General features: G+C 37.5%; 1 protein-coding gene across 1 annotated transcript in view; it reads right to left on the bottom strand.

Moving 5' to 3' along the window:
* The window catches only part of ATP8B4 (ATPase phospholipid transporting 8B4 (putative)), a 239,655-nt gene that overhangs the window by 169,169 nt on the left and 45,137 nt on the right, over positions 1–25,349 (bottom strand). Inside the window, exon 5 of the mRNA XM_036736592.1 lies at positions 2,179–2,251. Coding sequence (XP_036592487.1) covers positions 2,179–2,251 — 73 coding nt within the window. The remainder of the gene's footprint in view (positions 1–2,178; positions 2,252–25,349) is intronic.

Genomic DNA, 25,349 nt, shown 5'->3' with positions numbered 1-25,349 from the left:
GTAAGGCCCCAATTATCCAGAACTATTAAAAATATTAGGCTATCCACATTAAGTAAATTTTTGTTATAACTACATTTAAGTCATTTTTGTCTTTGTATCTTTAGCACTTAGTAAATTGCCTGGTACGTAGTAGCCACTTAATAAATTATTGTTGACTTACTGATCCATTGGGCAGCTACCTGGCAGAGTGGTTAGAGTGCCAGGCCTGGAGTAAGGAATACTCATCTTCCTGAGTTCAAATCTAGCCTTAGATACTTACTAGATGGGTGACCCTGGGCAAGTCATTCAACTCAGTTTGCCTCACTTTCCTCAACTATAAAATGGACCAGAGAAGAAAATGACAAACTACTCCAGTATCTTTGTAAAGAAAACACCAAATGGGGTCATGAAGAATTGGACTGAAATAACTAAATAAATTGATTAGTTTACACCTTTAAGCCTCAAAACTTTCTTTAAAAAAATCTTTTCAATAGAAATCTTCCTAAATTTCTATGCTGTCTTCTAGTGCTATAATGATATTCAGTAATAACAAAATAGGAGGTATTGATTTAGTGCCTTTAAGATTTTAAAATCACTTCATGTAAATTATCTTATTTGATTCCCAAAACAACCCTTTGAGTTAGTTACTATGGGTATTGTCAGCCCCACTTGACAGATGAAACTGTGGCTTCAAAAGGCTAGGTGGTATATGCATGATCATATAACTCGTAAGTATAAGAGGAGAAATTTAAATCTAAACCTTTCCTAACTCCAAGTTTAGTGCCCTTACCATATATTATGATCCTCAGAGACTCTAGAAATGGATGCCTATGGCTGTTTGCCCCCAAAACTAAGAGGCTCTAGACTACAGTGTTGTTTTTTTTTTAATTTCACACGCTTACTTTTTGCAGTCTTCCTTCCTCCTCTTTTGCTGTCAAATTTTCAGCTGTAATTTCTTGCTTCTGTCCATGTACCTATTCCTAGTAAGAATACCCACCCACACTAATTTGCTGCTTCTAATCTGCCGTATGCTAAAGAGAAAACCACCAGCTTTTTTTTTAGAATTGTATCCAAAAACTGTAAGCAAGTGTGTAAGAGGCTCGTTTACCAGTGAACTATTTTGTTTGGTCATTTGTGACCTCTTTTGGGGTTTTCTTGGCAAAGATGCTGGAGTGGTTTGCCATTTCCTTTTCCAGCACATTTTACAGATGAGGAAACTGAGGCAAACAGGGTTAAGTGACTTGCCCAAGGTCATCCAGCTACAAAGTATCTGAGGCCAGATTTTAATTAAAAAATATGTCTTCCTGACTCCAGGCCTGGCACTCTATTGATGGTTCCACCTAGAGCCCCATCAGTAAATTGTCAAGTCTCTGATAACTCCTTTGGTTCTTCAGAAGCCTTTTTGCCTATTTCCTCATTCTCATTTATGTTCCAAGTAGCTGAAGTTGACATTACCTGACTTCTCGATAAGTAGGAAGTTATTATAGATTTCCTTCAGAGTGTACAGATATCCTATAGATTAATTCATTCAGAGATTGAATAAGAAAATCAAATGCACATGAACTGTGTTTTGATAAGGGTAGAATTTTCCTTAAAATGAATGTTGTTATTCTTATGTTTTTATTATGCTCCAGGCCTGTGGATTTTTTGGTAGGGAAACATTTTTAAAAGTATAATAGAAAATATTATTTGATAGGCAAATATTTGCTTCATGCACAATTTTTAATAAATTTCTTAATGCATGTAGACTGCAATATGTCATAAAGGAATTATGAGGGAGCAATAGCATAAAAAACAGACTCAAAGAAATGTTTGATTGAGAAGCATAAACTGGTCTCAAAGACCCCTTCTAGATCTAATCTATTATCCTATAATCCTCCCATGGTGCAGACTACAACCCATCTATGCCTGTCCAACTATTCTCCTCTTATTCTATGTACTCCCATGAGTTTGCTACAGGGCATCCCCAGGATATGCTAAAGACATTCTTCATTTTCTTGAAACATCACAAGAATGCCAGCAGAACACCCACAGGCTGTCTACCCATCATCCCTTTTTTCTTGTCATATAACCAGCCTGTCTTCTTTTCCTAGCATACACTTCAATATATATATACCATAAATATCTATGTATTACATACACATACTATCTTAATTTTCTGAAACACATGATTTAAAGAAAAGGAAATTAATTACTCACAGCAACAAATTGGTTATTTTCTAGTTTAATGATGTCTCCTGCCTTCACATTCATCCATTTTTCACTCTGCAATCTATAGACAAACATAAAATCAATGGGTATTTTTTTCAAGAACCTTGGACAGTAGCAGGCCTGTCATCTTAGGCCGTAAACTAACAATACAATAAGTTACAAAAGAACAAACCCAGGAGATGTTCTCTCAGGAAAAAAGAATTTGCAGCTTTATAACATAAGTGGTGTTATGACAACACGTTGACTAGCATTTGTATCTCATTCTTCAGCTTGGCATGAACACTAAAATAATGGATAAGAAATTCAGCCTCGAAGATTATTTTCAAACCCCTCCCATTGAGATATCAGTCCCATTATTATAGAAAATGCTTAACCAGAGAGCCAGAGAAAGGAATGTAGAAACATCATGGAAAAGAAAAGAAAAACAAGTGAATTTTTTTTGAATTAGTGACAAAAGAAGCCCCCTAAAAGGGAATCTGTGTGATTCAGTGAGAGGGTTTAGAGCACTGGACTTATTAGACTTGAAAGACCTAGGTTCAGCTTCTAAATACATGTCACTGCCCTCCTCAAATAAACTCCAGTAGTTCCCTTTCACCTCCAGGATCAAATATAAAACCTTCTGCTTGGCATTCAAAGACTTTCGGGACCTATCCCCCTCAAACCTCTCCGTCTTCTTACATGTTCTCCCTGACCCATACCTTAGATCCAGTGACACTGACTTCTGGCTGAACAATATGCTTAGGGAATTTTCAATGGCTATCCCACATGCCTGAAAGGCTCTCCCTTTTCTACCTTCTGACTTCCCTGGATTCCTTTAAGTCCAAACTAAAATCCTATTTTCTGTTGTTTTTCAGTCATTGTCCAGTCATATCCAACTCTTTGGGACCCCATTTAGGTTTTCTTGGGAGAGTACTGGAGTGGCTTGCCATTTCCTTCTCCAGCTCATTTTATAGATGAGGAAACTGAGGCAAATAGGGTTAGGTGACTTGCCCAGGGTCACACAACTAATAAGTGTTTAAGGCCAGACTTGAACTCACAAAGATGAGTCTTCCAGACTCCAAGGCCAATGCTCTATCCACTGTACCACCTAGCTGCCCCCATTTTCTACAAAAGTCTTTCTCAAATCCTCTTAGTTCCTCTTAGTAAGGATACATAACATCATAAATCTAGAGCTGGAAGGGATCTTGGAGACCAATTTGCCCAACTCTTTCAACTTACAAGTGGAGAAACTGAGGCCAAGAGAGTTAAGTGTTTTTGCCCAACATCACACAAGTAAGAACCAAAGCAGAACTTGAACTCAGGCCAAGAGCTTGTTCTTTTTTCACTATACTATATTGCTGGTGGCTCTTTCTCATCAATTAACAGGTGAGTCAAAAGCAAGTTGTAAAATAAGAATTGAAAAGCAAATTCAAACTGAATGTGAAAGTAGATCCATGAAGGCTTTAGAAAGTATCCAGGTATTAAAAACAGATCTGTATGGATATCTTTTGTTTTTATATCATTGAGATTAGATCACCCCTGTATCCTTGAATTTGTTTTTAAAGAAACAAAAGGAATAAGAGAGGGAAAAAGATTCAAGAAAATTATTCAATATATTTTTAAAGCCCTAATATTATTCGCAATGTCCCACACTCTGGATCAACACATCTCCTCCCCTCTCTCAACCCTACCTTTGCAAAGGAGGAAGGAGAGGAGTCTTTCTCATATTTCTCTTTTGGGACCAAGCTTATTCTTGACAATTTCTCAACATCCATTTTCAGTGATTTTATGGTAATAGTTCTTTCCACTTACACTGTTGTACTTTGTGCCTTTTGTTTCCGTGGCTCCACTTAACTTTGCATAAGTTTATGTAAGTCTTTTCATGCTTCTCTGTTTTCATCATATTCATTGTTTCTTACCGTACAATAATATTTTATTACATTTATGTACCATAGTCTATCTGGCCATTCCTCAGTTGATGGACATCTACTTTATTTCTAGGGGTTTTTGTTACTACAAAAATATGCCGGTGTACAGGCAGCCTTTCTTTTTGTCATTGACCTCTTTGGTGCCTATGTCTAGCCATGGAGTCTTTGGATTCATCGGTATGGGCATTTTAGTCGCTTCCTTTGCGTAATTCCACTTTGGGAAGCATTCAATTTTCAAATGATGGAGCCTGCCAATTTAGGGAGAGATGCCTTTACACAAGTTGAATGAGTTTTAGATGAAAGCTGAATATTTTACACTATTAATAAAAAGAGACAAGCAGCTCAAAATTGGAAACAAAACAGCCACCCTACTTGGAAGTACATAGTTATCATGAAACTATGTTTTCCCTTAGCCAGATTCAAAAGCATTGATGATGAAGAGTGATGAAGTCCAGTCTGCAGAGTCCCCTAGATGATATAGGCAAGGCTCCTCAAAGCTAGAAGGGTCCTTGCAGAGACAAGCCACCTGAAGCAATGTATTTTGTTTCTAATCACCCCTGAAATTCTCTGAAATATAAACTGTCTTTGTTTTCCTATTTGAAAAGCACTCCATGCCTATGCAATTCCTAGGCAAGGAGTATATAGGGTGAGATGAGCAGAGCCCATTTCCTCAACAGGTTAAGATAGGCAGGTTGATTTCAGTCGTTGAGCTTTTAAAAAAAAATAACCTCATTGACTTGCTTTATAGGCTGGAAAACCATTTTAAATATTTATACAACTGTGAAATATGCCCCACACTATCAGCCTGCTGGGTCATTTGGCTTAAATGCCAAAAGAGTTTTTCTTTAATATGGCTCCAAGTACATGTTGTTCTGGAAAGTTTTCAATTGTAGCATTTTCATCTGAAGCCAAAATTCAAGTATTCCAATGCCATAGTTGGCTGCATTTTATCTTGCTTGAAGGGCAAAGGGAGAACTTACAGTATGCAGCTTACATTTATTCCTACAGGTAAGATCAGAGAGTATTGCCTTACTTCCAGAGGGAATAACTCTGCTGTCACTTTAATATTACTCAGACGCATCTGTGAAATGAACTATGGACAATGATAGAGATGGAAACTGCATTTTTATTAGAAGTGTGTGCTGCTCCTGAATTATCCTAGCCTTGCAGGGATAAACCTTTTCTGTGTCCTGGATCCCTCTGGCAGTCTAAAGAAGTCTATGGACCTCTTCTCAGAATAATGTTGTTTTATTTTAAACCATAGTTAAAGGAAATGCTAAATTTCAGTTAGAGTTTAGTTAAAATAAAGGTGTCATTTTTCCCCAGATCCAAGTTCACAGGTCCCTTCAGATCTAACCTCAGACCTCTTAGGGGATAATGGACTCCAGGATAAGAACCTCTGTGACCTAGAGTCCACCTATCTAGAACATTAACCTCCATTTGAGAATTGTCTATGATGCTGTATTTGATCTAAAAAAAATTTCTACTTCTGTCAAGTAGCTGTAGACCTCAGAAAGGAGTATATCTTACCACTACAACCCATGTAGAAAAGCAAAGTAGGTAGCAGGGGGATTCTGACGAATCTCTTTGTAGATTTTAGAATACTCAATCACTCTCATTCAGTGTTTTTCTCCAGTAAACTGGACTAGCTTTTGTCTAATAAATTGGGACTGATAACTCCAAGCTATAGGTATTCAATACAAAAGGCAGAATGGAACTTTTGACTATCAATTATTTGGGCAGAGGTCGTTATACAATGATGTTAACTATATATGCAGCTATGGAAGGTTTTTCTCCAATAGTGCCTATCACTAGCTCAGTGTCAATCTTGTAGGTTAATCAATCAACAAGTATTTATTAAGCACCTACTATGTTCCAGGCACCAAGGAAATCACCAGAGATACAAAGGATAATAATAATAATAGCTAGCATTTATACAGCCCTTACTGTGTGTCAGGCACTATGCTAGGCACTGAGGATACAAATTCAAAGAATAAAAACCTCACTACAACAACAAGCCTACATTCTACTGGAGGGAGACCACTAGAAATCATTAAAATAGACAAAGCATGAATTCGAAGTTAATAAACACATGCATAATATAAATATGTAGATAATATGAATATTTAATAAATAGATGCATCTACATTATACAAAGTAGTTAAATGCAAGGTAATTTGTGAGGAAGGGTACTAGCAAGTGAGAGAATTAAGAAAGGCTTCATGCAGAATATACCTGAGCTGCCTCTTTAAGGAAGAGTCTCTACAAGGTGGAAGTGAGGAGAGAGTACGTTTCAGGCATGGTGGATGGCTCATTGACAGAACGTTAAGTGTCAGAAACAGAAAAAGAGAGAAGGTGAAGGTAGCTTGATTATAGAGTGTAAGGTGGAAGACAGGTCATATGAAGTGAACATCTATAGATATTGGCCAGAAGCTTAGCATTTTCAAATCTCTCCATCACGGACTTGAATGATGAACCAAAAATCAAACTTTTTGGTCTTTGGACTAAAGACCAAATTTTCTACGTTGACATATAGCACCTTTCTGGAAAATAGGATTATGAGTGACGTGAATCTTGACTAATCAAAGAACTTGAAAGGAAGAGAAGGATGGTTTAGAAAAACAAGCTTAGAAAAATATTGGGTTTTTTTTTAAATAAAAACTCCAATCTGATGATTTCCTTGGTATAGGGAGTTGCCAATACAGAAACTCACTCCATCAGATCAGATTAGCAACACGTTTTAGAGTTTCGTAGGGCACTGGGAGATTAAGTGACTTGTCCATGGTGGCATACCTAGAATATGTCAGCCAGACCTGAACTCCAAGCCTTCCTGACATCAAGATGGATCCTCTATGCACTTATGCACTGCCTCTGATAGTACATGTAGAGTGAGCAAATACATTACACAGATGAGGTGACTATGAATAAACAGAACAAGAACTCATCTAGACATTATAATAGAATACAAACTGAAGACAAACTCCATGACATGCTACCGTACTGGTGAATGTCTTACTGAAATAATAATTAGAATAGCTAGCATTTATATAGCACTTTAAAGTGAGCAAAGTGCTTTACAAATAGTATCTAATTTTTGTCCTCACGACAATCTCATGATGTTATTATCATCCCCATTTTACAGATAAGAAACCTGAGGGAAATAGAGGTTAAGTGACCTTGCCCAGGGTCACACAGCTAGTAAGTTTCTGAGAATGGATATGAACCCAGGATTTCCTGACTCCAAGTCCAACACTCTATTCACTGTACCACCTAGGCACCTGTAGTATTTACCCATGGAGTAGAAACATGTATGAGAGATAGACAGAGACAGCAAGAGAGAGAGGAGAGGGAAAGAAAGAAAAAAGAAAGGAGAGGTAGGGAAAGGTTTCATGTTCATAGATACAAGGGGTATCATTGTCCTACCAAGTAATTATCATTGTATTTGCAGGTGAGAGGAAACATGGCAAAATGGCTATGGAATTAGCCATTGAGCTAGAATAAAATTGAAATTCAGTCTCTGCCACCTACTGACCATGTGATCCTGGGTAGGTAAATCACTTGACCTCTCATGTTCTAAGTGACTCTCTAAGACTAGAGATTTCAGAGAAGGCCTACATTTTCATCCAAGAGTTCTCTCAATAAAACTACAGGTCCAGTCCTGTCCCTATCCTATTTGCATGGCATTCAAATATTTCTTGTCATATAACCCTCATAGTGAAAGATCATAACTCCAAAAGCATTCAAGTTCACTAGATAAGAATAGAAATCAGTTGGGTTACTTTCTTCAAAAAAAAAATTAGTTGGGATACTTCTTAAAAAAAATTAAAACCAAATAAACCCGCAGTGCCCTCAGGCAGTACTAAGAAGGCAAAAATAAAATAAAAATAATAAGTAGAGATAAATTACTTTGAAGTCCTTCTTCCAAGTATTTCTTGACCAGCCCTAAGATTTTAGTAAGCATAAAGATTAGGTTTCATCATCATCATGAAAACAAAGAAAATAGAAACTTTTTGGCTCCATATGTGGTGCATCTGTTCTCAGGCCACATATTTGAAGGAATCTTGCTCAGCCTATGAAGATGAAACCCCACCACAGGGATACTTCATGGCCTAGTGGCTTGAGCAGACACCTGGGAGTTATCACCTCCAGCTTCTGCTTTCACCTTTGCTGTCCCTTTTTCCCATATCCTATGGGCCAAGGCTTTTATTCACTCTGACTCTCAATTTTCCCTTCTTAGAAATGGGATTGGGGAGAGACAAAGGGAAAACTTTATGTGAATGCTCTGAGAGCTAATTAATACACATAATTTCATAGCATTGGAAGATTCTTAGACAACAGGGATACAATTTCCATTGTGGTTGTTAAGGGTATGGTTAATAGATGGTTGTTTCAGGCCTAAAGTAGCTTCCTGTTAAAGGGCCAAGTTTCACAAAACTAATACATTAAAAGGACAAACCTGCAAGTCTGCCTCTAGGCACAGAACAATGAATTCAAGGACAAGGCCCGTAAAAATTTAAATTCTTGAGATACTGTAAAACATATGGAGTTTAACTGCCAGACTATGGCAACTGGAATTACTTTAACACACACACACACACACACACACACACACACACACACCAACTTCAGATGCCCCCTTAGAACATGAAGACATCTAACTTCTGGGTGGGCAGATGAGGGATAGCAATGGCACCTAATAATTTCTTGTAAATTAGTTTAGACCTGCTTAGACATGAAACATAAAATATTAAGAGCTGCTAGGTTTCTCTATAAACAAATCCAAGAAAATTAAGTTAGCATGTTCAATAGTTTCATACCATTTCCAGTGAAATAATTGTAGAGACATCAACAAGAGGTAAGTTACTACAGAGGCAGAAACAGAGATGTTTACCTTAGAGAGGGCTACCAGGTTCATTGTCTAAGCTGAAAGAATGGGGGTTGGGAGGGGTCTTATGTTATCTTGAAGTTTTTTCCTGTTCTATTCCAGCATGCTCACCAGCACTATCCGCTAGAGGAAAGAGATTTTCCTGAAAAGGCATAGTTAGCCTCTCAACAGACATGTATTAAGCCTTTACTACGTGCCAGGCACTGTGATAAGCACTGGAGATACAAAGAAAGACAAAAACATAGGTCCTGCCCCAAAAGAGCTCATAATCTAATATGGGAGATGATATGTAAATAAGTAGGTATATACAAAAAATACACAAAGTAAATGAAAGTAATCTATGAGGTGACATTTGTGGGAACAATCTCATAGTAAGAACCACCAAGAAAGGCCTCCTCCATCAGAAAGTAGAATTTGACCTGTCTTGAAGAAAGTCAGGAGAAATAATAGGCAGAGATGAGAGAGCAAAGCATTCCAGGCATGGTGGATGGCCAGTCCTCAGGCACACAGATGGAAGATCTAGTGTCCAGTTCAAGGAACTACAATTAGGCCAGTGTGGCTACAGACTGGAGTACACAGAAGGGAGAAAAGTATAAGATCTGACAGGTAGGAAGAGGCCATGAAATACTTTAAATACCAAACAGAGGACTTTATATTTTATCCTGGAGGTAAGGGGGAGAATAAGGATCATCAAATAACTTGAAAAACAGTATAATCAATATATAAAAGTATATGTCTATCAATATATATGTGTGTGTGTAAAACATGTACGTGTGTATATAAATATATATATGTATATATGTATATATATATATATATATATATATATATGATGTGTGTGCATATGTGTGTATGTTATTTAATTTTTTAGGAAACTCCCTATATGGAAACTTCCCAATGGGATAGGGGGAGAGTGGAGAGGGAGAGAATATGGATCTGAAAATGAGATGTAATTAGAAAATTTTAAAAAGGAAAAAAAGAAACTCATATTGATGCAGATCTGTAATTGTTCTGTAATTTATCATCTTAGAGGGTAGCCTAGGGCTCTGAGAGAGTAAGTGATTTACCCAGAATCACACAGCAAGTATATGAATGAGTCAGTACTTGAATCCAGTTCCTTCTGATTCCTCATTCCATTTACTATCCATTACACCACACCATCCTTATCTTCATAAACACTAAACAAGAAACAAAGGAGTCAGGATATTTGACCTTCCATACCTATCTTATTTTTTTCTTTATTTCTTTCCAATCTATAAAGAATATTTAGCATTCTACAATTTGAACTTTAGAAAGGTAAAGGGGGAAGAGAGCTGGTGAGCATGCAGGAACAGAACAGGAAGGACTTCAAGATAATGTAACACCCCTCCCAATCCCCATTCTTTCACCTTAGACAATGAGCCTGGTAGCCCTCTCTAAGGTAAACATCTTTTCCCCTCTACCTTTTTTTTGCTTGTACAGAATCTTTAAAGCCAAAGTGTTTAATAAATGATAATTATGTTTCTGAGCCTTTGACTTGATCTGTATCTTCCTTTCTCAGAATTTTTTTAAGAACCTGTCTTTCCCTTTTTATTTATGGAAGTGCTTAATAAATACTTTATTTATATATTTAAAATAATGCACTGTATGTGGGAACATAAGACACTGCAAAGAGCTGAAGGTAGTCAGACATGCAGACATATGTTCAAGACTGAGCAATTCTAAGGACAGATTGCTATCATGATAGCCCAACACAAATATTTAAGAGATGACAGCAGTTTCTGGTTCTTTTCATTCACATAGATGTCAGAGCCACATGATAGGAAACCAAAGCATTTAGTTCTATCCCCTAATAATATCCTGATGCACGGTAATGCATCATTTCCCCATATCCTAGTCGTAGGATCATAGATTAAGAGCCAGAAACAACCTCAAAAATCCTCTAGTCCGACTCTCTCATTTTACGGCTGAGGAAACTGAGGAAAAAGTCTTATAAGACTTACCCAAAGTCACATCATTGGTAACCGGCAAGCCGGGATCTGAATTCACATCATTTGCCTCTAAGCCCAGTGTTTTTTCCCATTGGACCACATTGAGACAAATAAGCATAATTCTTTAGATCATTGGACTCCATTTGTTTTATACATTTTAATTGCCAAATTTGAAGAATTTGAAAGCTTTCTTTCTTTTCTTTTTTTAAGCAGACTAAGTACTTGAAAGAAAAGTAGAAGAGTTAATGAAGACTTTGTAGGAGGTTCAATAAATTAGTTACTGAACAAATATGATCCAGATTTATTCTTTCGACAAGTATGTTCTATGTGACAGGCATTATGTTAAGCAGTAGAGATACAGAGATAAAAAGAAACAATCCCTGCTCTCAAGTGGCTTACAATGTATTGGGGAAAATAGCATAAATCTTGCTAAGGAAATATGAAGTATCTATAAAGTAATTTCAAGAGATTGCTAGAAGGGCCCTATTTTTTGGAAAACTTTAGAACTATGAGGGGCAGATAGATGGTGCGGTGGCTAGACCACAGGCCCTCGAGTCAGTAAGACTCATCTTCCTGAGTTCAAATTCAGCCTCAGACACTTAGTAGCTATGTTAACCCTGGGTAAGTCATTTAACCCTATTTGCCTCAGTTTCCTTATCTGTAAAATGAGCTGGAGAAGGAAATGGTAAATCACTCCAGTACCTTTGCCAAGAAAACCCCAAATGGGGTCACGAAGAGCCAGGCATGACTGAAACAACTCAACAACAAACAACAAAATTAATGCCCCTCTGCTATCCAAAAGTTTACCTAGACCTGATAACAAACTCAATAGAGAGCAGCTAAGTTCTCTCTTACTATATACTCACTTAACTTGGTTTTCAACTCCTTTTTAATCATTTTTGTTCTATCCTTACCAATCCAAAGATTATTGTTTTCAATATAACAGACTCAAAATGAGATTTGAGTAGTTCTGCCTTCTGCATCATCTCTTATCATTGTCTCATCCACCTGAGCAGCAATTCTTTTCTTCTCCACTATAGCATGGGGGCTGGGGCCGGGCGAGCCTTTTCATCATCCTTAATACTCAATTTCAGTTTCAACTCATTCTGAGCTTTGACCAAGCTAATATTATTTTTATAGGGCTAGATCACTCTTTTGTTTTTTAATCCTCAATTACATGTCATTATTTTCATCTTTTGAACTTACTTTTTTAAAATCAAGATCGGTCAGGTGATTCCCACTGGCATCCACATCTGTCTCTTACAGATGTAAAAGTCTAGAGAAAATCCTCTTTTCTTCCTCATCAAAAGTTTTTCTGTTTGTGTCATCAGAACTTTCCTGAGACTACCTGATACTTCTTGGGCTGACTTTCCTCATTTTAGAGCACGGAGTCCGGACTATCCTTTTTCTGAACTTTGAAATCTGCTCCCCCAGCCACAATAAGTTCAAAATGGATAGGTGACATAAATATTAAAGGGTACACCATTTTTTTTAAAAAAAGGAAAATAACATCAAGTATATTTCATAGCTATGGTAAGGGGAAGAGTTCTTAATGAAACAAAGGATGGATATAATCACAAAAGATAAAATAAATTTTTTTCAATTTCATTAAATTGAGAGGTCTTATTGTGAATAAAACTGATGCAAATGGGATAAAAATCTGGAAATATATATAAAACCTAGGTAAATTTTCTCCACTAATCTGTCCCTTTTCTTTCTGCTATCATAGACCTTATAAACTCCTCATCTATGGAATCTCTTCAGTATTTAAAAAAGAGCTGAGAAGAGTCAATGAGAAAATAAGAGCACCAATATTAGATTAGCTTAACCCTTTGGATGTTTTTTCCTTACAAATATCCCAACAGATGCCAAAATTTATGATAAAATGATTTAGGGGCAGGAAGGGGAGAAGGAAATGCATTACTTAGTGAGTTTTGTTGAAAGGTTTTTTTTATTATTTCAACCAAAAGATTTCTCTTCAATATCACATCTTATTTTATAAAATCAAATTAGAGATTTCTCATTACTAAATACACAAAGTAAAGGTTATAAAATCAAGTTCAACTTTTAAAACACCAGTACCCAGAGATTTCCATTCCCTAAGGATGGGAAAAGTCTGACCTGCTATGGTTCTAATACACAAGAGGCTTACCTTAGTTTAGCCATTAGTTAGCCCTAGTGAGATTCTTAACCAATTATCTGTCTAGGCCAGGTCAAGAGAGAGTTGAATGTTTGTCAAACAAGAAAAAGAAGAAAGAAGGAAAAGAAAAAGAAAGGGAGAAGAAGAAGAAGAAGAAGAAGAAGAAGAAGAAGAAGAAGAAGAAGAAGAGGAGGAGGAGGAGGAGGAGGAGGAGGAGGAGGAGAAGGAAGAGGAGGAGGAAGAGGGGAAGGAGGAGGAGGAGGAAAAGTAGTCGTAGTAGTAGTAGTAGTGGTAGTAGTAGTAGTAGTAGTAGTAATTAATTATTCCATTAATGAACTTATTTCCCTTAAAAGTAATCCAAATAAAAATATCTCTCAAGGGTATGGTTTGGTCTGGTATACTGTGGTCTGAGAACCTAATATTGGTTGAAATAATCACTTTTGAACTTAGCAACAATAATTACATCCAAGGATAATTATAGTGTGCTGTTAATTAAATTTATAATAGCCACCTATTTTTGTCTGAAAAAAATTATTAAATGTACATTTTAAAAGTTACTTCAAAGTAACTTATTTTAATTATTTTAATGCCTCAAAAAGAGCAGGGAAAAAGGGCCAGCTCTTAACTAGATGACACATAATTTTTAAATCTGAAAAAATATTTTAAATTTGTTTTGAAACCTTGTCATATTGTTGAAATATGTATTTTTAATAGTGTGCTCTGGTAATAATAAGAAGGGTTTCATTATCCAAAGCTCTTTCAGAAACCGTTTGTGCTCCTGAACTTCAGTGAATTTGAGCTGGTTATTGAGAGGGTCACTGGTATGGAGGTGAGAGAAATACCTGATGGGGAGGGAGGGAGGGAGGGAATGAACAGGTATGTGAGCTCTTCAAAAAGAAGAAAGGAAGACAAAGGCATTCTGGCAGAGGGAAACCTTTCCCTGATTAGGGAAAAAGACATTTAGGTTCATGCTGATGATAAGAGGCTCAATTGTATGACCATAATCTTTTTCTTTCTCTTTCTGTCATGAGTAAAGAAAGTCAGAAAGGCTAAAATCCAATGATCCAGATAAAATAGCAAGGCCATTCCTTTAATTAGCCAAAGTAAACAGACTGTTTGTGGTTTTGACTGAAGAAAGCCATGGCAACCAGCAAAAGTAACCCATAGGCTTTTGATAGTTATCACTTGTACAGGCTTTAATGTTTACAAAGTGCTTTAAAAATATTACCTCTTTTTACCCCTACAACAACCCTGGGAGGTAAGCGTTCATTTTGCAGATGAGAAAACTGAAGCAGAAAGAGGTTAAATGACTTGACCCGGTTCACACAGCTACTAAGTGTCTGAGGTCAAATTTGAACTTAGGTTTTCCTGACTCCAGGTTAGGCACTTCTTTGTTACAATTCGTCCTGGTCTTGGAAGGCATCTGTCTCAGAGAAGAGGGACAATTGTCATACAATGGAAAGCAATGGATTCGGAGCTGGAAAACCTGGAATCCTAGTTCTGATAATTACGCCCTAGAGCGTAATTATTACCATCTGACGCTTACTACCATGAGCAAACCTACTTCACATAGATGGGTCTCAATTTCCTCCATCTCTAAAATGAGGGGAAATAGATCAGATCATCTCTAAGGTTCCTTCCAGGTCGAAATTCTATGATTCCAAAGATTCAAGGTAAGTGAGTTCTAGTCAAGCTTAGGGAGAGCCATTGTTATATTAAACAGAAGTGATCACAGAAAAGGATAGGCAAGTAAGGTGTGGAAACAGACCTAGATGTTGTTTTGTCTCCTTGGATCTTACCCTAATAATGAAATGCTAATTGGCTACAAGCAGTTAATAGTTACACTTTCTCCATAAAAATTCTGGACTATTGCCTCATTATGATTCAGAAAGGAAACTCACTTCTAGAGGGTCATGCAAGTGGCAGGTTCTAACAGACTGAAAAGGCTTTGAACACAATGCTGCTGACAAACTACGTACGCTTTTCTGAGGACCAGCCTTGTTAAAGTACAAAGAGACTCATCACCAACAGGCTGGCCAACATGTGATTTAAAAAAAAAAAGTTTGGCAACAGCAACTCATTTACCTTGAATCTTCAGAATCACAAAATTTAGACCTGCGAGGAACCTGAAACTGATCCACTCTCTCTGCATTCATTTTAGAGATTAGGAAACCGAGGCCCATAAATGTGAAGTAATTTGCTCAGAGTAGTATCAGAGCCAGAGCTATAAGTAACAAATACAAGAGCTAAGGGATAGAGTTGATCACAATAATACACAACAAGAGAGAGAGAGATGGGGAGAGAGAGAGAGAGAGAGAGAGAGAGAGAGAGAGAGAGAGAGATGAAAACATAGAATGGATGATTTCAATTATATAAGATTGAAAAGTACTGGCAAAAAAGCAAATTAATGCCACTAGAATAAAAAGGGGAACTGTCAGTTGGGGGGAAAATATGTGCATCAAATACCACATCTATGATAAAAATCTGATACCCAAGATATACACATATATATATATATACATATATAATTAACACAAATCTCTAGGATATATCCATCCCCAGTGATCACAGAAAACGAACAAACAATTCTCAAAAGAATTGCAAACTATCAAAAATTATATTGTAATAGAACTATTGGTTTCTTCATACAGCTTCCTTGTTGCTGACACTGCTTCCTGCCTCTACAAAGCTTCCTGGTCTGGGGGCATAAAAGATCCCAAGCTGGTGTAGTCCTCTCAGATTCAGTGGGTACCTGAAACCACTGAAGTTTCTATGCCTAGTGACTGACTGACCCGACCATTTTCCAAATGGAGATGAGGGGGACTGCATCCGGAGAATCTAAATCCCTCTGTATCTTTGTGTCATGGTCCTCTTTGAGCACGAAGGACAAACAGCAACAACAAGCATATCTTTGCAGTGTTAGGGCAAAGTAAACATCCTCTTTTGTTAAATGTTCAGTGTATTGCAAGTGCCTCATTTCATTCCAGTATCAAACAAAGAGGGTGCTGGCTTTAAAGCCACATCTACAACAGGTATGAAAGACTACTCCAAATTACTATGAATAAGAGAAGCTAAAATAAAACTACTCTGAGGTTTCACCTCATACCCTGCAAAGAGATAAAGGTGTTGTTGGGGTTGCAGAAAGGCAGGCACACTAATATACTCTTAGTGAAGCAACGAATTCATCCAACCATTCTGTAAAGCAACTTGAAACTAAGCTTAAAAATTAGCAAAAATGTCTATACCTTTTGATCCAGGGATCTCATTGCTAGGCCTATAACTCAAAGAAATGAAAGAAAGATCCCATATGCACCAAAGTAATAACAGAGGCACTTTTGTGGTAGCAAAGATTTGGAAACAAAGTAGGTACCTATAGACTGAGGAACAGCTAAACAGATTGTGGTATACAACTATGATGGAATAAAACTGCCATGTAAGAAAAGTCATTCCCCTGACTCAATTTTAAAAAATCTACTGAGGTTTCTTCTCACCTGATCAGACCTGGGGGATTCTCTACTCCATTCTGGCCACATTTGCTATCACTTAAACTTTGCTTCCTTGGGAAAAGGGGAAAAAAGAAGGCCTTCATGCTCAAATAAACCAAAACCAGAACTATCAATAAAAAACACTTGCCCTGTGTTTGATACCTGTCACCTTACGAGTTTAGTAAATCTATTCTTTTTTATTTTTATTTTGGAGGGGGGAAGGCAAGCCAATTGGGGTTAAGTGACTTGCCCAAGGTCACAGACAGTGTCTAAGGCTGGATTTGAACTCAGGTCCTCACCGCCAGGGCCAGTGCTGTATTCACTGCGCCACCTAACTGCCCCATAAATCTATTCTTTTATAATCCTCTTTTGTTGTATTGGACCAGTCATTAACATTTTTTATCATCTTAAGACTGAGGTTAGGACAGCTGTCAGCAGTCACCTCCTACACAGTAGCCCCTGTGTTTTTCATCTGAAAAATTGAAAATAATAATAATATGCTACCCAGATTTACAGGGCTGTTGTGAGTCCTAAATGAGATCGTGTATTTAATAGTGTACTGTGAGCTTAAAGCACTCAGATATCATTTTTGTGTGATTTATTATAGTCCTCTGATGTTGGACTTTGGGGATGCCAGAGTGGAAAAGCTAACTCCTGTTCAAGGAAGGGGTGGAGATCTGTAGCTGTCCAGAGCTCTTAATTATGTCCACAAATTCCCTGGCTCTTTAGTCACTGTCAAAAGATTCCTCAGAGGGTGGCAATTTTTGTTTGGTGTTACAGTGCAAGATCAAGCCCAGGCTTGTTTATGACAGAACATGAAAAGGTTGGTTGGACAAAGTAAAAGTGGAGAGAGACAGACAGAAACAGGGACAGAGAGAAAGAGAAAGAGAGAGAGAGAGAATATGTCTTGTGAATCAGTGATGAGTGTGTATAAAGCGGTCCCTGCCCTCAAAGAGTTTATTACAAAATGTTCCTGAAGTCTGGACACATAGGCAAACGTGCATATTTTCAATGAATGAAATTTCCAACAACATTTTATTTAATTGGAATACTAACAAATAACATCTTCAATTTGATTTCCATCATTTGTGATGCAGAGCTTGATGTGCTTTGCAAGATTCATGTGAACTCGATGCCATAGCTCCACATTTCCTATGTGTCCAGACTTTAGGAACACCCTGTAGAGTCTATTCAAGGAGGAGACTGGAGAGAGTATACCCTAAAGATCAGTCATTGACCCTAAATGGAACTTGACAGGGGGAGAGAAACTGTATGGTTGTTTTTCAGCAGCCTCATAGCAGTGTGGTAGGGAGACTCAAGCTGAGAAGGGGAAACCACAAGGAGAATCACAAGAAAACATGAAGAAGTAAAGGTTTCTGGCTAAGGAGCAGCAGTAAAACAAAGCAGAGAAGAAAGGAGAGAACCCACTGCATTTGAATAGGGGGAAATGCCTCTAAAAGGACCTTGCTATATTGGATAAAGGGACCTCAAAAGCCTGCAGTGAAATGTTAAATGATCTTTAAGACAGAATACAGTTATTCATGCACTGTGAAAGTCATATGAAAGAAGGTCATAACAATTCCCTCATTGCATTCTCCCAAGTGGAGTCACCCCCAAGATCTCTAGGGGTTGCAAAAAAGGCAAAGAGAGCAAATGAAAGGGAGTTCACTGTCAAACTGGGGTTGACCAAGATGAAAAGATAAAAGCTATAGATCCCCATGGAAGCCTATAGCAGCAAATTCCCTGGCTATTTAGGCACTGTGGATGCCTTGTTTGGATGCTAGTGATGGTTGCTGGATTTGTTAGTGGGTGATCTCTCCAGCACCTAGGTTTATTCATAACAGAGCTGAGGTTACTGAATGGCTGGATCAAGAACAAGGAAGTGAAATATCAAGTTCAATTCTTTATTTAACATATACAGAAACTGAGTCTGAGAAATGGTTAGGGAGGTTATTTATAATACTTATTCAAGGGTGCGGAGCAAATTAGTGAGTGAGCTAAGACTCTAAGGACTCTGAAGTCTTGACTCCCTGGATAGTGTTCATAATTGTGTTCTTTTATTTTTTTCTTAAAACTACTTTCTTCAAGTTTCAAAAGGGGGATCCCATAGTTCGTTGTCTGACTGGTAGCCCAAGCCCCCAAATCAATCTCTGTCCTCAGTCTCATCCAGTTCTTCCCATGGGATCACCACAGAAACAATCCACCCATATCCTGTTCTCCAGGTAAGACCTAGAGTCCTAGACAGTTAATAGCCTTATCTAACTTATCAATAAAAACTGGATTTTGAGAGAGTCTGGGCTATCCCAATAGAAAGCATAACCTACTCTTCCTGCCATTCAAACCATATTACTTAATTTATCATGGTAACTTGTAATTTTAACTATGTGGCCCGGTTGGTTGCTTTACAGATGTTGCTAGTAGAATATTTAGGACACATAATTCTGTCATTAAACAAATGAACTCTAAAAAGTAGCTGTGCCTTTAATTCTGTACCATTTATTTACAGAAGCGTAGCTGAGTTTTCATTTTAAGAGAAGAATCCATTCTCCAGGCTTAGTTCAGTTATTTGGAGTTCTGACACCAGTGTCTGGCCCTGTTAACCCTTAAATTAAGCTATTTTCATGGGGTATCACAGGATCAGAAATTATGAGCAGGAAGGGACTTTAAAAGCCCTCTGGTCTAACCTTTTAATTGTATAGAGGAGGAAAGTGAGGCAAGAAAGTATAAGTGACTTGCCCAAAGTCACACAAGTATTAAGTCTCAGAGACAACACTTGGGCTTGGGTCCTCTCATTCCAAATCCAGCCTGCTTTCAACTGCACCATGCTGGCTCTTTAGCTAGAACCATTCCACCAGACACTCAATTCCTTATGCCCCCCAGTGAAGGGCATTCTAGCTTAAGCTGAAACCAGTTTATAGGATCAAAGACCAAGGTTCTGCATAGATGATTCAGGAGCATGTGTGACTACTCTAACGGGGCAGATTAATTTCCAATACCACTTCAAGTGCCCATATTGCCAATATGAATTAAAGCTTGTGTTTGTTCAGATAAAAATCTCTGGTTCAGGGGTTCTTAACCTTTTTTGTTACCAACAGTCTGGCGAAGCCTAAGGACTCCCTTTCATAATAATTTTTAACCATATAAGACAAAATGCATAAAATCATAAAGGAACACAGTTATACTGAAATATAGTTATCAATTTTTTTAAAAAGCAGATTAATAGACCCCAGCTTAGGAATCCCCTGTTCTAAAAGAAGACCCCCACAGAGAGCAAACAAGCCAAATTGTCATTTCCATGAACAATGTGGACGTAGCCAAAATCTAGACCCATACTCCTACAGTGATGACATATGCCATTGCCATGGTGACACCATGCATAGCTCCATAACCCTAAACCAATAATCTTTGGGTCTCCAAATCTATGAAAATGATGCTATATAGGACAAGAGAAATACCAACAACTTATTTGATTCTGAAATTTTCCAAAATCAAGCTCACCAGATTTTTGAGAATGATGCTTATGTCATTAGATTGTTGTAAGGAGAGAGCTTCGCAAACCTTAAGTGCTATAAATGTTATACTATCATCATTTTATGCTCACTGGAAAAGACAAACTGAAGCAACCCGACCAGAACCAGACTATGGTTTTCAGTATCAATACAGCGCAACTTGGGAAACAAGTTTTTTTATACTAAAGTGGTTCCCATTTTATTAGTCTCCAAAAGAACCTACAATCTATATGATTAGCTCAGTGGTGAGACCATTTTCTTTTATTCATTGCAATGAAACGATGGTTTCAATCTTCTCAAAATCTCCTGCTATTGTCTAGTAACAGCAATTCACTCCACTGTCAGAAATCACATTTGTGTATATCTCAAAGTGGATGCCTTATAGGCATCTTCAGATCAACATATCCAAAACAAGACTCATTTCTTTGCCCAAAAACTCACCTCCCTCTTCTGAACTTCCTTCTTTGAGTTGAGGGCATCTTTCCAGTCATCCAGGTTTGCAACATCAGAGTTATCCTTTACTTCTTATTCTGTGCCACTGCCAAAAGTTAAAAAGTCTTGCTATTCCTACTTCCACAACATCTCCTGCATCTGCCTCCATCTCTCTAGAAACATGACCACTACCCTAGTTCAAGCTCCTCTCTTCTGGATTATTATCCTCTGAATTATCATAGTCATCTCTCAATCGGTCTCCCTACCTCAAGTCTCTCCCCACTTCAGTCCATCCTTCACACAGCTACCAAAGCAATTTTTCTAAAGCTCCAGTGTGACCCTGGCACTTCACTACTTAATATGCTCCAGTGATTTCCTATCATATCCAGGGTCAAATACAAGCTCTTCTGCCTGACATTTTAAAACCTCCATAATTTGGCTACAATCTATCTTTCTAACCTTATTATATCATATGATATTCCCTTTCACACTTTATTTTTAATTCATTACTTATTTTTAACATTTCTTTTTTTTCGTTCCAAATTCTATTTCGCCCTCTAGCCTCTCTCCCATCCACTGAGAAGGTAAGCAATATGACATCAATTATACATGTGAAATCATGCAAAACATATTTCTATATTATCTAGATTGAAAAACAAAGAGCAAGAAAAATAAAGTAAGAAAGTTATACTTGAATTTGCACTCAGAGTACATCAACTCTCTCTGGAATTGTATAGCATTTTTCATCATGAGTCCTTCAGAATTTTCTTGTATCACTGTATTGATGAGAGTCGCTATCTTTCACAAAACAGCTTTAAGTTAACAGCTATTAAGTTTCTGAAGCCAGATTTCAACTCAGGAAGATGAGTCTTCCTGACTTCAGACTTAGCACTCTGTCTACTATACCGCCTAGCTGGCTGCAAAAACCAAAATAGTCCTAATTGAAAGAGATAATCAGGGAAACTATGCTAAAATGTATCCATAAGCAATGAAGTAATACAAAAAGTTTTACAGTAAGTTTCTCTGATGAAAACTTCATTTCTCAAATATATCGGGAACTGAGTCAAATACATAGAAATAAGAGCTATTCCCCAATTGATAAATGGTTAAAGGAGATGTTAGCTATGTATAATGATCTCCTGGTTCTGCTCACTTCACTCTGCATCAGTTAACATAAGTCTTCCCATGTTTTTTCTGAAGCCATTCTTCTTGTCATTTCTCATAGCACCATAATATTCCATCATAATCATGTAACACAACTTGTTCAGCCATTCTCCAATCAATGGGCATCCTCTCAATTTCCAGTTCTCTGCCACCACAAAAAGAGCTGCTACAAATATTTTTGTACATATAGGTACTATTTCTTTTTCTTTTCTCCCTTTGGGACACAAATCTATTATTGCTGGATCAAGGGTGGTATTGAAGGGTCCAAGTTTTACAGCCCTTTGGGCATAGTTCCAAATTGTTCTCCAGTTCACAACTGCACCAACAGTTCATTAGTGTACCTATTTTCCCACATCCCTTCAGTATTTTTCATTTCTGATAGGTGTGAAGTAGTACCTCAGACTTATTTTAATTTGCATTCCTTTATTAAATGATTGTTTAGAGAATTTTTTCATATGACTACAGATAGCATTGACTTCTTTTTCTGAAAACTGCCTGTTCATCTCCTTTGACCATTTATCAATTGAGAAATAGCTCTTATTTTTATGTATTTGACTCAGTTCCCTATATATTTGAGAAATGAGGTCTTCATCAAACAAACTTACTGTAATATTTTTGTATTGCTTCATTGTTTATGGATCCTTTTAGCATCATTTCTCTGATTATCCCTTAATTAGGACTATTTTTGTTTTTGCAGCCAGCTAGGTGGTACAGTAGACAGAGTGCTAGGCCTGAAGTCAGGAAGACTCATCTTCCTGAGTTGAAATCTGGCTTCAGAAACTTAATAGCTGTTAACTTAAAGCTGTTTTTGCCTCAGTTCCTCATCTGTAAAATGAGCTGGAGAAGGAAATGGCAAACCACTCCAGTATCTTTGCCAAGAAAACCCCAAAAGGGGTCTTGGAGAGTCAGATATGACTGAAACAACAAAACAACAAAAAAACAAATTTTTGTTTTTGCTTTTTTTGAGATCATAATTGTTACCCCTGTCTTTTTTACTTCAGATGAAAAATAATAGATTCTGCTCCAGCCCCTGATTTTCTTATTTTAACTCTGTGTGTCTTTCTGTTTCAAATATGTACCTTGTAAACAACATACTATTGGATTCTGAATTCTGGTCTCTAATCCATTTTGCTATTTGCTTCCATTTTATGGGTGAGTTCATCCCACTCACATTCACAGGTATGATTATTAACTGTATATTTCCTTCCATCCTATTTTCTTCTGTCCATCCTTCTCTCTCTCTCTCTCTCTCTCTCTCTCTCTCTCTCTCTCTCTCTCTCTCTCTCTTTCTCTCTCTCCTCTTTCTCTCTCTCTTTACCCTTTCCCTCCTCAAAAGTTTGTTTTGCTTCTGACCACTGCCTCCCTTAATCCATTAATTATCCCTTTTATCATAATTTTCCCCTTTCTTTTATTCCCTTCCTTTCCTACTTTCCTGTTGGGTAAGATGGATTTCTATAACCAAGCATGTATACATATTTTCTTCTCTCTTTGAACCAATTCTATCAAGAATAAGTTCAATCATTGCTGACCTCTTCTCCCTCACCATTTTCCCTCCACTATAAAAGCTCTTCCTTATGTACATATTTTATGTGAAATAATTTTCCCCATGCTTTCTCTCCCTTCCACTTTTCCCCAGTGCATTCCTCTTCCTTAATCCTCAATATATTCTTTAGATCATCCCAATAAAATCAACTCACATCCATGCCCTCTGTCTATTTAGACTCCTTCTAACTGCCCCAATAATGATAAAGTTCTTTGGAATTACATATATCAACTTCCCATATAGGAATGTAAAAACACTTTAACCTTATTAAATCCCTTATGCTTTCTCTTTCGTGCTTTAACCTTATTAAATCCCTTATGCTTTTCTCTAGTCTTCTGTTTGAATGTCAAATTTTCTATTCAGCCCTAGTCTTTTCACCAAGAGTGACTGAAATCCTCTATTTCATTACTTATCCATTTTTTCCCTGAAAGATTATACTCAGTTTTGCTGGATAGGTTATTTTTGGTTGTAATCCTAGTTCCTTTGCCTTCCAAAATATCATATTCCAAGCCCTCCACTCCTTTAATGTGGAAGCTGTTAAATCTTATGTGGTTCTGACTATGACTCCACAATATTTGAATTGTTTCTTTCTGACTGCTTGCAATATTTTCTCTTTTACCTGTGAGCTCTGGAATTTGACTGTAATATTCCTTGGAGTTTTCATTTTAGGATCTTTTTCAGGAGGTTATCAGTGGATTCTTTCAATTTCTATTTTGCCTTCTAGATCTAAGATATCAAAACAGTTTTCCTTTATCATTTCCTGAAATATGACATCTTTGCTCTTTTTTTTGATCATGACTTTCAGATAGTCCAATAATTCTTATATTATCTCTCCTCAATCTATTTCCCAGGTCAGTTGTTTTATGATAAAATATTTTATGTTTCCTTCCATTTTTTCATTCTTTTGACTTTGTTTTATTATTTTTTGATAATTCATGAAGTCATTAGCTTCCATTTGCCCAATTATAATTGTTAAGGAATTATTTCTTCAGTGAATTTTTGTACCTCCTTTTCCATTTAGCCTATTCTGCTTTTTCAGGGTTTCTTTGCTTCAGCAGATTTTTGTTCCTCTTTTACCATTAGTCAAGTAGGTGAATTCTGTCTTTTAAGGTGTTGTTTTCTTCAGTATTTTTTCAGGGTGTTTCTTTTGCCATTATTTCAATTCTGTTTTTTAAGATGTTATTTTCTTCAGTAATTTTTGTGCCTCTTTCACCAAGTTATTAATTCTCTTTTCATAATTGTCGTGCATCACTTTTACTTCTTCCCCCTTTTTCCTCTACCACTCATATCTTTCTTTAACTCTTCCAGGAATCCTTGTTGGGCTTGTGTGCAATTAGCTTTTTCTTTAGGCTTTGTTTATAGCAGTGTTCACATTGCTGTCTTCTAAATTTGTCTTGCTTGGTTTTCTCTACCACTGCAGTACCTTTTTCAGGTCAAATTCTTTTTTTGTTGTTTGCTCATTTCTCCAGCCTATTTCTTGATGTTGACCTTTATGTTAAAGTTGGGCTCTGCTCACTAGGAGTGAGGAGGGACTGTCCCAAACTTAAGGCTTTTCTTTTGCGCTGCTGTTTTCAGAGACAGTTCTGGGGGCAGGTTTTTAGTGCTTCCAAGGTAGTGTGATATGGGGAGAGGTGTGATCACTGCTCACCTGGTCTGGACTCTGGTCTTTACCAGAAAGGGCATCTTGGCTCTCCTGCAGCCACAAGCATTAGCACTCCTCTCTGCCCTGAAATTGCAAGTGGTTCTCCTGCTCTTCTGCTGCCACAAGTGCTAGTGCTCCTCTTAGCCCTGGAACTGCAACTAGGGCTCCTGTTGTCTTGTGATCAACCACAAGTGCTCATCTCCACCCTGGAACTGCAACCCAGTGCTGCACATGGGCAGCATCCTCTGTTGTGTATGGGTAAGAGATTTGCCAAATAGCACCAGGTCCTGCACTCAGTGCCATAAAAAGGTCCCTTGTTATCTCTGAGCAGTTGTTCAATTCCCTTACTGTCTCCAGGCTGAGAGCTCCCAAAGCTACCCCTGTTACTGTCCCTGTTGCAGCCACCTCTAAGATCTACTGCTGGTGTTGCCCAAGCATGCTGTCCAAGGTGAACCCCATCCTAGTGTCACAGACCTCTCCTG

The sequence above is a fragment of the Trichosurus vulpecula genome, chromosome 8, assembly GCF_011100635.1.
Source record: "Trichosurus vulpecula isolate mTriVul1 chromosome 8, mTriVul1.pri, whole genome shotgun sequence".
Classification (NCBI taxonomy): domain Eukaryota; kingdom Metazoa; phylum Chordata; class Mammalia; order Diprotodontia; family Phalangeridae; genus Trichosurus; species Trichosurus vulpecula.
Note: the sequence above shows the minus strand (reverse complement) of the source record. Positions and strands in the feature narration are given on the sequence as shown.